General features: G+C 37.5%; 3 protein-coding genes across 3 annotated transcripts; 2 read left to right on the top strand and 1 right to left on the bottom strand.

Annotated features, from left to right (window-relative positions):
- Positions 1-250: 250 nt before the first annotated feature.
- HELRODRAFT_193396 (hypothetical protein) lies at positions 251-8,846 on the top strand (the record flags this gene model as incomplete). Its single annotated transcript, XM_009026805.1, has 13 exons — positions 251-464; positions 721-1,097; positions 1,625-1,911; positions 2,339-2,393; positions 2,773-3,398; positions 3,807-4,089; positions 4,661-4,966; positions 5,522-5,830; positions 6,149-6,452; positions 6,776-6,912; positions 7,573-7,777; positions 7,956-8,119; positions 8,681-8,846. Coding segments are annotated over 13 exons (3,432 nt in total), but the record flags the coding sequence as incomplete, so codon positions are not given.
- A 1,426-nt stretch (positions 8,847-10,272) lies between these two features.
- On the bottom strand, positions 10,273-10,824 carry HELRODRAFT_86009 (hypothetical protein; the record flags this gene model as incomplete). Its single annotated transcript, XM_009026688.1, has 1 exon — positions 10,273-10,824. The coding sequence occupies one exon, from the start codon at positions 10,822-10,824 to the stop codon at positions 10,273-10,275; it is 552 nt and encodes a 183-aa protein (XP_009024936.1).
- Positions 10,825-11,201: 377 nt separating this feature from the next.
- HELRODRAFT_193398 (hypothetical protein) lies at positions 11,202-12,489 on the top strand (the record flags this gene model as incomplete). The annotated part of the gene is made up of 3 exons (XM_009026806.1): positions 11,202-11,277; positions 11,368-11,592; positions 11,809-12,489. 3 exons carry the CDS (start codon positions 11,202-11,204, stop codon positions 12,270-12,272), a joined length of 765 nt encoding a protein of 254 aa, XP_009025054.1. The 3' UTR covers positions 12,273-12,489.
- Between the last annotated feature and the right edge of the window lie 166 nt (positions 12,490-12,655).

Below are 12,655 nucleotides of genomic sequence, written 5' to 3' on the forward strand. Positions count from 1 at the left end.
ATTTGTATACGTTGTCAGCATTAAGATAAGTTCAAAAAGTTTCAAGTAAACGTATATAATAAAGTATATGGCGGGATAAAAACTGTGAAAAAATGCGGCTTTCCAAAATGTATTTGAATCAATTGCAAATAAGATTAAAAAAAATATTATGATGTAATGTTAAAATAAAAAATGTTCTTCGCCTTTTTTGCATATTTTGAAACCAACTAACTAGGTTATGGTCGATATTTTGAAACCAACTAACTAGGTTATGGTCGACTTAGTTGACTACAATCCGGACACTTCAGAGGAACAAGTCTGGGTGTACGATGGCCGAGCATCATCCATCAACGATTATACGAAGAAGTGGGTGGTTGACGATGACATCATTGACTTCCCTGTCGTCTCCCAAATGTTCTTCATGACTGTCAGGTGGTCTCTTACTGGCGTGGCTTCTGGCAGATTGGCTTTTGTTGTCAGATCAAGTTCGTACTGTTTCCATGGATTAGTTACTCCCTTTCAGTTTTTTCAGTTACGTGTTAAGATTGAAATTAAGACAGATTTTTATGCAAACATTTTTTCGTATATTTTTAGCGAATTGTAACTGCTTTTTGTTTACAAAGTTTGTTGCGTTAACATGATTGTATTAAGAAAAAAAAACAGATTTTAGTTGTCTGAAAAAGTTGCCAAAAGCTTATAAAAATTAAACAACTTAATTTACATTAAGATTTTTGTTTGCAGAGCAAGGGAATTGGAACTATCCACTTGGATCCATCAGTTTGTTCAACAACATATTGGATGGCAACAGGTATGGAATGGTCAGCAACGTCTTCAACCAGCCTTCGGACGAGTACTTGTCCATTTTTCATCGTTACAACTGGGAGAAGGTGGACGTAAGGAACTGCACGTTCAGCAACAACAAGTTTGGAAGCATCGCTGTGTACAGTATGACCAAGTACAATTCTCTCTACTTTCCCGCCTCGTCCGTGTTGGAGACTTCGCTGAAGATAGCTGAGGTGTCCTACAGAATTCATTCCTGTATCTTCACGAACAATGGAGGAGGCATAGTGGCTTCTCATGTTGGACTTGGGTTTTCTAACAACGTCTGGATTTGGGAGGTCTTGAATTTTCGTTCTTTTCAAATAATTTAGTCTTCTGTTGGTTTAAGTTATAACTTAACGCATTAGTGAACACGCTTGAAAGAGGTTTGTTGATGATAGCAGCTGTGATTCTATCTATACTTGAAATAGGCTGTTTGAATGGCGAATCTAAATTTCATACTTTGACGGACTATTTTGCTTGATAGATAACGTGTGCTTTTGTTGTTTTTCGTGACTTTCAAGCGTCACTTGTGCGTAGAAACATTAAAAATTAGCAGCATTTATTTTGCAAAAACTTCTCGCTTGATGAAATCATGCCTTCATAATACTGGCTATGATCGAATCTTTGCATTCTTTGTAAAGTTATTCCATCTTGAAATTAACTGCGTATGACATTCAGTGGACCGACCGTTAGCCACTTCAATCGTTTTAGTCTGTTAGAATAATCTTGGATGCGTTTGTCTTAACATTTCCTTAATGTTAACATCGCTTCATTCAATTTTTGTAAGAATAATACGTGATAATATTTAATTATACTGATTCAGGTCTCAGATCTGACATTCACAAAGAATCAAGCCGGAGGGCTTTTTATTGAATTTCCTCGAGTCAACTTGATGTTCACCGACCTTTTCAACCACAGTATCAACATTAACGGCTCACTATTCAGCCACAACGACGACTTCGAGTTTGTGATCGGTGGCTTCTACTGCAACGCCAGCATATCAAGCAATAAATTCCACCACAACAAGTGCAAAAGGGGATGCATCGAGTTCTCTGGCACTGAGAAGGATTTTGAATTTCGTGATAATCAAGTCAGCGACAACATGGGCCGGTATGATGGTTGCTATTTTTAAACACTTTTGGTTACTGTGCTTGTTGATTTAACAAAAATGCTTTGGAAATGTCGATACCATTATTGATATGTTAAGGACAAAATTCAAAAAAGAGACACAATATTCATAGAAATGTTCAGCCTCATTAAAATTTTGGTTGCATTTTAGATTTTTAGTGTGCGGCAGCATCCTGCTATAAGTGTCAGCTACGACGATTATACAATGCACTCCAAAAAAAACAACACACTTACCGACCAGACACTACAATGTCGATAAAAAAATTCTTTACATTTTCAGCTTTTTGTGAGAACACGACTTTATCAATTACTATTTACAGGAGTGTCATTAATTTAATTCCTATAATATTATGACAACCATTAAAGAGAAAATTGTAGATGGCGCAAAATGTATTAAACTGAACGACAGGTACATGCTGGAGGTCAACATGAACAGCCACACGCCATACACGCAGTGGGTCGAAGTATGTAACTCCCTGCTGCCGTTGTAATATTTTCACAAATATCTTTCTTGCATGTTATGGTTGGCGCATTTATGATCTATTAGTTTTGACCTGGATGTGATAAATTTCTTTTTTGTTGATTCAATTATTTCTCTGAAACTGTCACTTTCTCATCCATCAAGTAGTTGTCGAATTACTTCATCACATTTCTTCACGGTAGTTCTGTTCACGTTTAGCAGTTTTAAAGTGTTGTTGTATTTGATATTTATTTATTTATACAAAAACTTCAACTAAAATGCTAATGTAATATTAAATTTATTATTTCAAACTCCACTTTCTACTGTGTGTTTAATTCTGAGTTTCATTATATTCATACAATATGCTTAATTGAAACAACCAGGCCACTGTGGTGTACAACAGTTTTGAGAACAATGAAGGTCCGCGAATGCTCTTCGACAGGAACTTGGTATCCGAGATTTCATATGCGGTTGGTGTGAGAGGTCTTCAAAATATCACTATCAACAGAAATCTTGTCAACAATCCTTACATGTCTTATGAACTGCTCGGCGGTCAGGCGGCTTCGAAGTTTGAAAACTATTTGGACGTAACGGAGAACTGGTGGGGTTCGATCGACCAAGTTGTTATCCAGAAACGACTTTTTGATTTTGACGATTGGAACAACTTCGCTGTTGCAGAATACATTCCTTTCCTAATGAACCCAACATTTGAAGCTAAACCCTCAACGGAAAATAAATTGAGAAACGTTATCGACCTGTCAAAACCCCTCGGCGGACGAATATCCGAATCTATCAAGATACCTTTCAGGAGCCAGCCTTACGTTGTTGAACGAGATTTGACAGTAATGGAGGGTTACTCGATGGTGATTGACGAGGGAGTCACCATGCAGTTCTATCCGGGTGTTGGCATTCTAGTACTTGGATCTCTCTTTGCCTACGGATCTTCAAATAACAAAATCACCTTTCAACCTGTTGACAAATCTAAAATCAAAAAAACACCCAGTAAAAGGTAAGAAGCATACGGTTTACAACTCATATTTATTTTTACTGCTTATATTAACTTTACGTGTTTATTTCTATTGTACACATTTTCTTATTGATTTTTCGATAACCTTCCATTGTCCGATTAAGCCGAAATCTATTCACTGAACTTGTTCATTTCCGATGACAATGCATGGATTTTATTAACGCTCTTCTTCCAAAATATTTTGCAATGATGTTGAGGTTGAATTGATGTAAACTAATTTTGACATTTTCCTAATAAATTTCAATCATCTGGTCTTTCCTGTCTAACTATTTTGTTACTCAATTGGTTTGTGATTACCTGTGAATACTCAGTAAAATGAAACCTGTCGAAGTAGTACAGTTGAAATGAATTCCAATTGGTATAATTGTTTAATATTTTTGCAACTGTCAGATCTTTGGAAGATGGTAAGCCGAGATTGTACATCCACCCAGATTTGCATCCCTACGTAGGTTATGAGATGAGGCTGAGGGGAGGGGAGAGTGAGAATGGAGGTTTCTTGGAGATCTACAACAACACGGAGCAGAGGTGGACGATAGTGTGTGATGATGCGTTCAACGAGAAGACAGCAGAGGTCGCCTGCAAAACGATGAAGAAGGAGCACTCAAACGTTGTCGTGCAGCGGAGTAGGTTCTATGACATATTCGTCCTGGGCTATCAACTCATGGCCGAACAAGTTTGTACTCACCTCTGCCATTTTTCATCTTTTTTTACTTCATATAGCTTTGCTAATAATTCAGTAACGTGCCAATTTAGTTAATTATTTTTGGCACAATAAGCCGGAGATTTATTCAACATAACAACAGGTCTGAGGGGTAGATCCTAATTGTCAATATGAGAAACTGTTTGAACGAATGTTAAGATTTTGTTACAAAAAAATATTAGTTTTGCATTTGATTGGAAAAAAATTATGACCATTCAATTTTACGTCAACGTGCTGTCATGGGGAATTTTAAGTTTTCAATGTTAGAATGGATGTTTACAATTGGTGTCCCAACCTTTGGTGGTGTATTGGTGGAGTGAACGGCGAGAAAGCAAATGAAGGACGTTGTAGGTAGAGGAAGCTAAATGAGACTTTAAACATTTCAATGTGACTCACAGAGTGGATAAGTAAGTCGATTAATGGAAAAAGTATAGTTTTGTGGAGTTTTTCAAATAAGAACTTGAAGCTCTTGAGAATTTAATAATAGACATTACTTAAACAATAATGTTTAAATATTGTTTATTTCAACTATTAATGACTTGAGGTCATTGAATGGTTTTGGAGGGAGACCATGATATGCGATGGTTCGGAGAGCAATCTGAACGACTGCAAGCACCGTCTGAACTACGACCTGCAAAGGTGCATGCTGCAGGGCAACTACGTCTACATGAGATGTGGTGATCGCAACTTGGCAGAGAACTTCGACTACTGGGGGAACATCAGGTTCTCGTCGACCAGCTTCGAAAGTGACTACTCGAATGGCATCGATTCGAAATTCTATCACGCCAACATTTACGGAGCTGGTGTCCTGCATGAGGAAAAAGTCGCAGCTGTTCAATCCATTTATAAGGTTTAGAATTTGTTTAGCTGGTTGGTTTTTTTTAATTAGTTGATTTATTATTATTTATTACTTGTCAATGCCTGTTTTTTATTCATCGTTAACTCTAGATACTTCGCACAGTTTTCAAATTAAAGTTTGATTTTTACTTCATTCAATGTATTGCCCTATTTTAATTCGATAAAGCATTTTCAGAGGATTACCAATTAGAGAGAGTATTAGTAACAATGATGTATTGGATTATGTATACTTAACATATTTGTGTTGAATTTATGTTAATTTCGTTTTGACATACTAATTCTGTTTCATTTCTTCAGTTAAAATTTTGTTATTTCATTTTCAGTGCTCTTTTAGAAAATTTTTTAAAATTAAGCTTGTGAAATATTCTTTAATAATAATAACAACAATAATAATAATAATAGCAACAATAATAATACATATGTGTATGTATTTATTTATTTATAATCGCAAATTTGTACTTCTTATATTAGATTTATATTAGCGAAATTTATTTATTTACAATACATATACCTATTAAGTTATGTTAATCATTAACCGTATCTGAAGGCTCCAGACTCCAAACACGTGAGCATTCAGAACTCGGCCTGGAACGGTTACGATTTCATAGCGCCTGACGATCAGTTCTCAATCTTAGACGGTGCCATCACGAACAACAACGGCTACGCTGTGGGCACGATCATTCTGAATGGTCAGTCGTCGGAAGATGACTCGCAGTTCGTCACCCTGCAGAACAGTGAGATGCCGCAGAACTTGCACGGTATCGTCCGTATGTGCACCGTCGAGAAGTTCATCCTCATTCAGAAGCGAACTCTCGTTTACTACCGATACTCATTCGATAATGTCGACTGCATCAAAGTTACTGCTTCTATTTTGGCTTTTAGTTAAGAACGCCCTAATTTTTGCATTATTTGGTCTCACTTGTTTTCTTGGAAGGTCATTAAATATTTTCATAAAATCTCTAAAAGTCTTGAAAATAATCACAAGATGTTTATTTATTTACCATAGATGTTTGTTTATTTACCATAGATGTTTATTTATTTACCATGGATGTTTATTTATTTACCACAGATGTTTATTTATTTACCATGGATGTTTATTTATTTACCATATATGTTTATTTATTTACCATAGATGTTTATTTATGTACCTTGGATGTTTATTTATTTACGGTAGATATTTAGGAGCAAAGAACCGCACAAGCAGATAGGCTTTCGTTTTCTTCAGTTCAACCTCTTCAATGACTCCATATACACAAACGCTGTTGAACTGTACGACGGAGAGTTCTTCGCGCCCGACCACATGATATCCAAACTGACTTACAACAGCACCATACAACAACAGAAGAAGTTCTTTACCACAAGTGCCAGATTTGACACGCTGGGAGTTCGCATCACGGCCTCAACTGCCTACGGTGGTTATGGATTTGTAGCCGAGGTGGTAACGCTCCCCATATCATCACGCTTCAAGCCGGATTTTGGTTAGAGTTTTTGTTCTTTTTATTGATTAGTTTTTAAAAAATTAAAGATTGCTAATTGCAATAAAATTTTAAATTTTTTCGACATTTAAAATTTTTTTACTTCAAAAAATTGTCAAAAATACTTTGTAAATGTGATCTACTTGACTACTAATTTTGTCGCAATGTTTATAATTACGTATTTCAACACACGGACGTTTCCGTTCACATCTCATTCGAGCTGGTTTCATCAAGTTTTTAAGCGTGAAGTTAATGTATTCCATTTATTTCGTTGGATGCCATTTTCGAAACTGAAAATAATGAATTGATGATGAATTCTGAAAAAGGTTTGAACCAGCAGCAGACGATATCGCGGAACAACATGGCGGACAACTTGCGAGGAGGTATTCTCTACAGGAACGTCGGAGAGAACAACCCACGCATCGTCATCGAAAAGAACCACGTCGTCAACTGCGGACTGAAAGTTAACTCACATCTTTCTTTGTTAATTTGTAATTATATCATTTACTGTTCAATCGATAATTTCATCTGTCTTATCAAAATTGAAACATAGCATTGGGGCAAGTTTGTTTTAATAATCATTGGATAAATACCAATGATTTTTCGAGATGACGAAGAAGACAAATCGTACTCAAAACGCGACAACTAATGCCTCGACCACTTGAGCGTGCGGTTGATAGCAGCTGGGCAGCGTGTGGTTAGTAGCAGCTAGACAACGTGTAGTTGGTAGCAGCCGGGCAGCGTGTGGTTGGTAGCAGCCGGGTAGCGTGTGGTTGGTAGCAGCTGGGCAGCGTGTGGATGGTAACAGCTCTGGGCAGCATGTGGTTGGTAGCAGCTGGACGACGTGTAGTTGGTAGCAGCCGGGCAGCGTGTGGTTGGTAGCAGCTCTGGGCAGCGTGTGGTTGGTAGCAGTTCTGGGCAGCGTGTGGTTTGTAGCAGCTGGGCACGTCATTGATTGCTGGATTGTGGAACTGCATTTGATTACGAATTTTGTCGCAATAAATGTACTTACTTGTGTATGTGTACTAGCAACATGAAATTTGCTCTTTTTGTCACCCATAAATTAGTCATGTTAGATATCAAACATTCAAGCAAACGTTAACTTAAATAAACAAACGAGCAGGTTCTGAACAACACCTTCCCAGGAGTGATTGACATATTTCTGCAGAACACACGCCTCCTCACCGTCTCCAACAACTTCATTTCCAACTGCGCCGGTGGCATAACCATCAACACCACAACCAAGAGTAGCGAGTCGTCCATCTACGCTAACGTCACCAACAACTTGATCATGAGGAGCACGCACGGCGAACCAATGCACCTTGAAGGTTCCTCTGCCTCAAACTTGCTCTCATTGTCTTTCTTATTTTCGTTCATTGCTAACATTCACCATTTTAAATTAATACTTTTCATCATGAAATATTATTTACTCATTCCTAATGTATTTGTTTACCAACTTCAATTTATATCCGTCGATTAAATGTTAATAACAACTTCAACATGAAGGCCACCACTTTCAGAAGTTCCAAGTGACGCATAATTACGTGTCGAATAATGACGTCCAGTTCAGAAACATCATTTCAGCGTTTGGCTTGCAGCTGAACTTCACCTCCAATGTTCTGGTGAAAAATGTCGCTCAGTGCATTCTCAACGCTTCTCTACAAGAAAAGGTCTCTCAATGATTATATCTTGAAAAATTTTCATTTCGTACACACATATTGAAACAAATTTTTTTGAATTTTATTTTAATTTTTTTTTTTTTGAAGTTTTTTGGATTTCTAAGTAAACTGTAATTGTCATCTTTAACTGTTAACAAAACCATTCAAGTGTCCTTTAGATTTATAAGAATTTGAAAGTTAAGACTTCAAACTGTACAATCTGTTATTCAATTTAATTTACAAAGTACTTCTGCCTCATTACTTTAACGTTGTTTGCAGGCAATGTTGTGCTCTGCGTGAATGTTTAGAAGTCGAATGTTATTCAAATTTTCCAAAACGACTTTTATGGAACGCCTTCGTTCCAAGCTCCATCGTTTCCACATATTTAAAATCCAGTTTAGACGTTCCGATGAAATGCATATTTTACTAACGCGACAATCATCCAGCTGATTCTATGCTGAATTTTAACATATATATACATAGTTAATTTATAAATCCATCAATAACAATAATTATTGAATTACAATTTCGTTGTTTTTTAAACATGACCCATCTTTCATTTCGACTTGACAGATTGATATAAGCCAGAGATATTCATACAACAGCATCTACAACAACCACGCATTTGCATACAACCGGAGCACGATATGTTTGAAATCTGCAAAGTTTCAATTCACGCACAACTTCCTCCTCAACCCTTACAACGTCTTCGAGATGGTCACGTTCAACAGGACCAAGTCTGTTTCACTTGCCGTCTTTCTCGCTACACTCTTTCCTTTCAACATTTTGAACTTTTTTTAATAGAAAAATTGTAAACAATGAAAAGAAAAATATTTTACCGGCGGGTTAAGAAAGTTCTAAACAACTGTTTTAGTTCAAGCGGATCCCACTGTTTTGTGTAGTAATGTTTTTATTTTGGAATGAAGTGTAAGATTTATTGCAATGGGAGCTTTTGAGGCTTCAAAACATAGAAAATCGCAGTTGTTCACATGGAGTTTAACTTCAGATGAAAAACATTTTATTCATGAATCTTATTTTATTTAATGAGAGTTTCAGCTTACATCTGCAGTTTAATATTGCACTACCTTCTTGTATATCTGTTGGCATTAAAAGGTTAAAGGTTTCTCTTTTTCTTTTGCGTTTGCTTCAGAGGTTTCAACGACAAACACACACAGCGTATATGAATACGCGTGCAAACCACGCATCATACACATTGCATATGATAGGCGGGGATCTCTTTGTATTCGAACTCAGTCATTGCAATAGCAAGACCAGGCGCCTTTAACCATTGAGCTATCACGCCGCCCGTGAATGGTTAATGAATGAAAAGCATTTTAATTTCTACAAAGCACTGCCGCAATTTTAAAAATTTAAAAATTACAAATTCAAAAGCTAACGAGCTTAAATATTTTGATAAACTTCGGAAGGTACCCAGATGGCTTGTACCCGAAAGTATCAGCGGAGATGAATTGGTGGGGTCGGAACCACAGGTCGTACGTGTCGGGCAGAATATGGGATCGCTATGATGATGACAACCTCATCGCTGTCAACTTTGAGCCATTCATCACAGACAACGCCACATTACTTGATGGTTGGTTGGTCGGATGGTTGGTTGGATGGTTGGCTGGTTGGTTGGCTGGTTGAATGGTTGGTTAGTTTATTGGTTGAGTGGTTGGTTGGTTGGCTGGCTGACTGGCTGGCTGGTTGGTTAGATGGCTGGCTAGCTAGCTGGCTGGCTGGCTAATTGGTTGGTTGGTTGATCCTTTCATTTTTAGCATTCATTTTAGAATGACTTTAGAATTTAGAAATTTGTACTTGTTAAAAAAAATTTCTGTCACTCACTAAAATGCATCAATAAATTCAAATTTAAAAGCTTTTTTGAAATTTAGCTTTTACTCTTTTCTCCACACATGATGATTTTTGCCAAAAAAAATTTTTAAAGAGTTAACATTTTTCCAAAGCCTACAAAAGACATTTGATGGTTTGTAGTTTGGTCGTTGAGGTATTTTATATTTGAACATATTTTTTTTAAGGTAAATGTTACCCCGGTTGGAAGCAGTACAACAAGAAATGTTACATGTACTTCGGCGGAGTCACATCCTTCGATCAAGCCTCCAAAATTTGTCGAGTTAGTTAATTGATTGGTTAATATTTTTTTAAATATGTTATTGCATATAACATTCATGATTTTTGATTCTTCCCACGTAGACGAACAACGGGAGGCTGGCCTGGGCACGTGATCCAAGTGGCAGAGAGAAGTACCTCGGAGAACTTGTTGCTAGGTTGATGTTGTTTGATTGGCTGGTCGTTGTGTGGCCCATGTTGTTTGATTGGCTGGTCGTTGTGTGGCCCATGTTGTTTGATTGGCTGGTCGTTGTGTGGCCCATGTTGTTTGATTGGCTGGTCGTTGTTTGGCCCATGTTGTTTGATTGGCTGGTCGTTGTGTGGCCCATGTTGTTTGATTGGCTGGTCGTTGTGTGGCCCATGTTGTTTGATTGGCTGGTCGTTGTGTGGCCCATGTTGTTTGATTGGCTGGTCGTTGTGTGGCCCATGTTGTTTGATTGGCTGGTCGTTGTGTGGCCCATGTTGTTTGATTGGCTGGTCGTTGTGTGGCCCATGTTGTTTGATTGGCTGGTCGTTGTGTGGCCCATGTTGTTTGATTGGCTGGTCGTTGTGTGGCCCATGTTGTTTGATTGGCTGGTCGTTGTGTGGCCCATGTTGTTTGATAGGCTGGCTGTTGAGTAGTAAACGTTGTTTGATTGGCTAGTTTTTTTATATAGTTGGTGCTGTGTTGTTTGTCGTAGGTTAATGAATTTTTTGTAAGCGTCGAGGTTTTTTTCCAATTTATTTAAGATAGGGAAGGTTTAAAAAATATTAAAACTTATAAATAAAACACAACTTAACTTAATTTAACTGGTTGCACAGTAAAATTAATGAATGCATCAGTCCACTTGAGCTTAAATAATCTGAATTATAAATATTAATAGTAGATAATGAAGTTAACTTTTAATTTACTTATCGCAAAAAAAGGTTCCAGTTCAACTACAACATTGACTGGAAAGCGTGGGTGTATAAGGACTCAATGAAGGACAACATGTGCTCACATTTGAGAGATTACAAAGTCGAACAAAGTGACTGCTCTCAATTTTTGCCCTTCATCTGCGAAAAGGGTTTGTTAAAATTTATTCAGCAAATGATGTCTAAACGTGCAGGTCTCTTAGTATGTGAACTTTGAAAAATATTCGTTGAATTTTTTGCAGATCCCTTCATCCAGCCGAAAATGAACTGGCTGCCAATCATAATCACCCTGGTCTTCGCTTCTCTCGTCATCTTCTTCGTCATCATCCCCACACTCATCTTCTGTTGCATCAAATCATCTCAGAGGAAGGATGAGAAGGAGGATAGGAAGCACAAATCGTTGCACGCCAGCAGGCAGTCGCTCAACTCGTTGTCAGGCAGCAGACATTATCTGGATGAGACTAGCAGTGAATAATTTTTTTTATTCATTGTTTAAGCATGTAATGCAAAAGATTTTGAGAGATTTCACAGCACGTAAAACACAGTTTTTCATATTTTAAACTAAATTTTGTGTACATCACGTTTCAGCCCTGATTTTAAAGAATTAATATTTCTTAAAGTTCTTTCAACTAAAATTTTTTTCATTTTTCAACCATAACAGTGTAATAAATTTAAATTTTCAGAGAGCTACCGAAGCGAGGAGCCCCGCAAGAAACGTCCCTTGCTGGACGGGACTGCCTCCTACAGGAACGACGATGCATCCTCCGATCTCATCATCAAAACCGACTACAGAGACGACTTCTCCTACTTGTCCGACACCACCGATCAAACATCTTTCAAATTTTCAATGAGCAGGCCACACGTGCTTCCACACGTTGAGAATGAAATTCAACTGCTGGACCAGGCGTACAACGAGAGATCTCGACCAACAGACAATATGACAGGCGAAGCCAAACCCTACTTTTCAAGTTTCTCAAGTGAACCTCCTTCATACCCAAAGCCAAAACCTCGTACCAGCAAGCAATCAAACCCCAGCGACAGTGAAACGTTCACCTCAAACGATGAAGTTACAATAGCTGGTGGTAGTTCGACGAAGAAAAAACGAGCAAGACCCAAACTAAAACCTTTGGAGGAGGGAAATATGTAACTCGTCGGAACAGCATTCCAAATAATTGAATTACAAACGTGTGTGTTTGTGTGCCTGTGTGTGCGTGCGTGTGTGTATGTGTGAAACTTGTAATTTGTACAGAGAAGTCATTGGTCAGTTGTTCATGAGTATTATATTTTCACGTTTTTATTTCCAGTTTTATTCTAATCAGTGTCTTTGAAACTGCTTTTTTTAATTAAAAATATGTTTGTGTAAAATAAAGTTAACTATCAAAAAATTATCTCTTTTGTTTTGAAATGTTGTTCCTTGGATGATAACCAAGCTTGTCAAGTTATAGAAAATAATTTAATTAACTGAATCGTTGTAGAGGCTATCTTATCTCAGTTCTGTTTGTGTGCTGGGATCAGTGCGTCGTGCACGGT

This window comes from Helobdella robusta (genome assembly GCF_000326865.2).
Source record: "Helobdella robusta unplaced genomic scaffold HELROscaffold_49, whole genome shotgun sequence".
Classification (NCBI taxonomy): Eukaryota; Metazoa; Annelida; class Clitellata; order Rhynchobdellida; family Glossiphoniidae; genus Helobdella; species Helobdella robusta.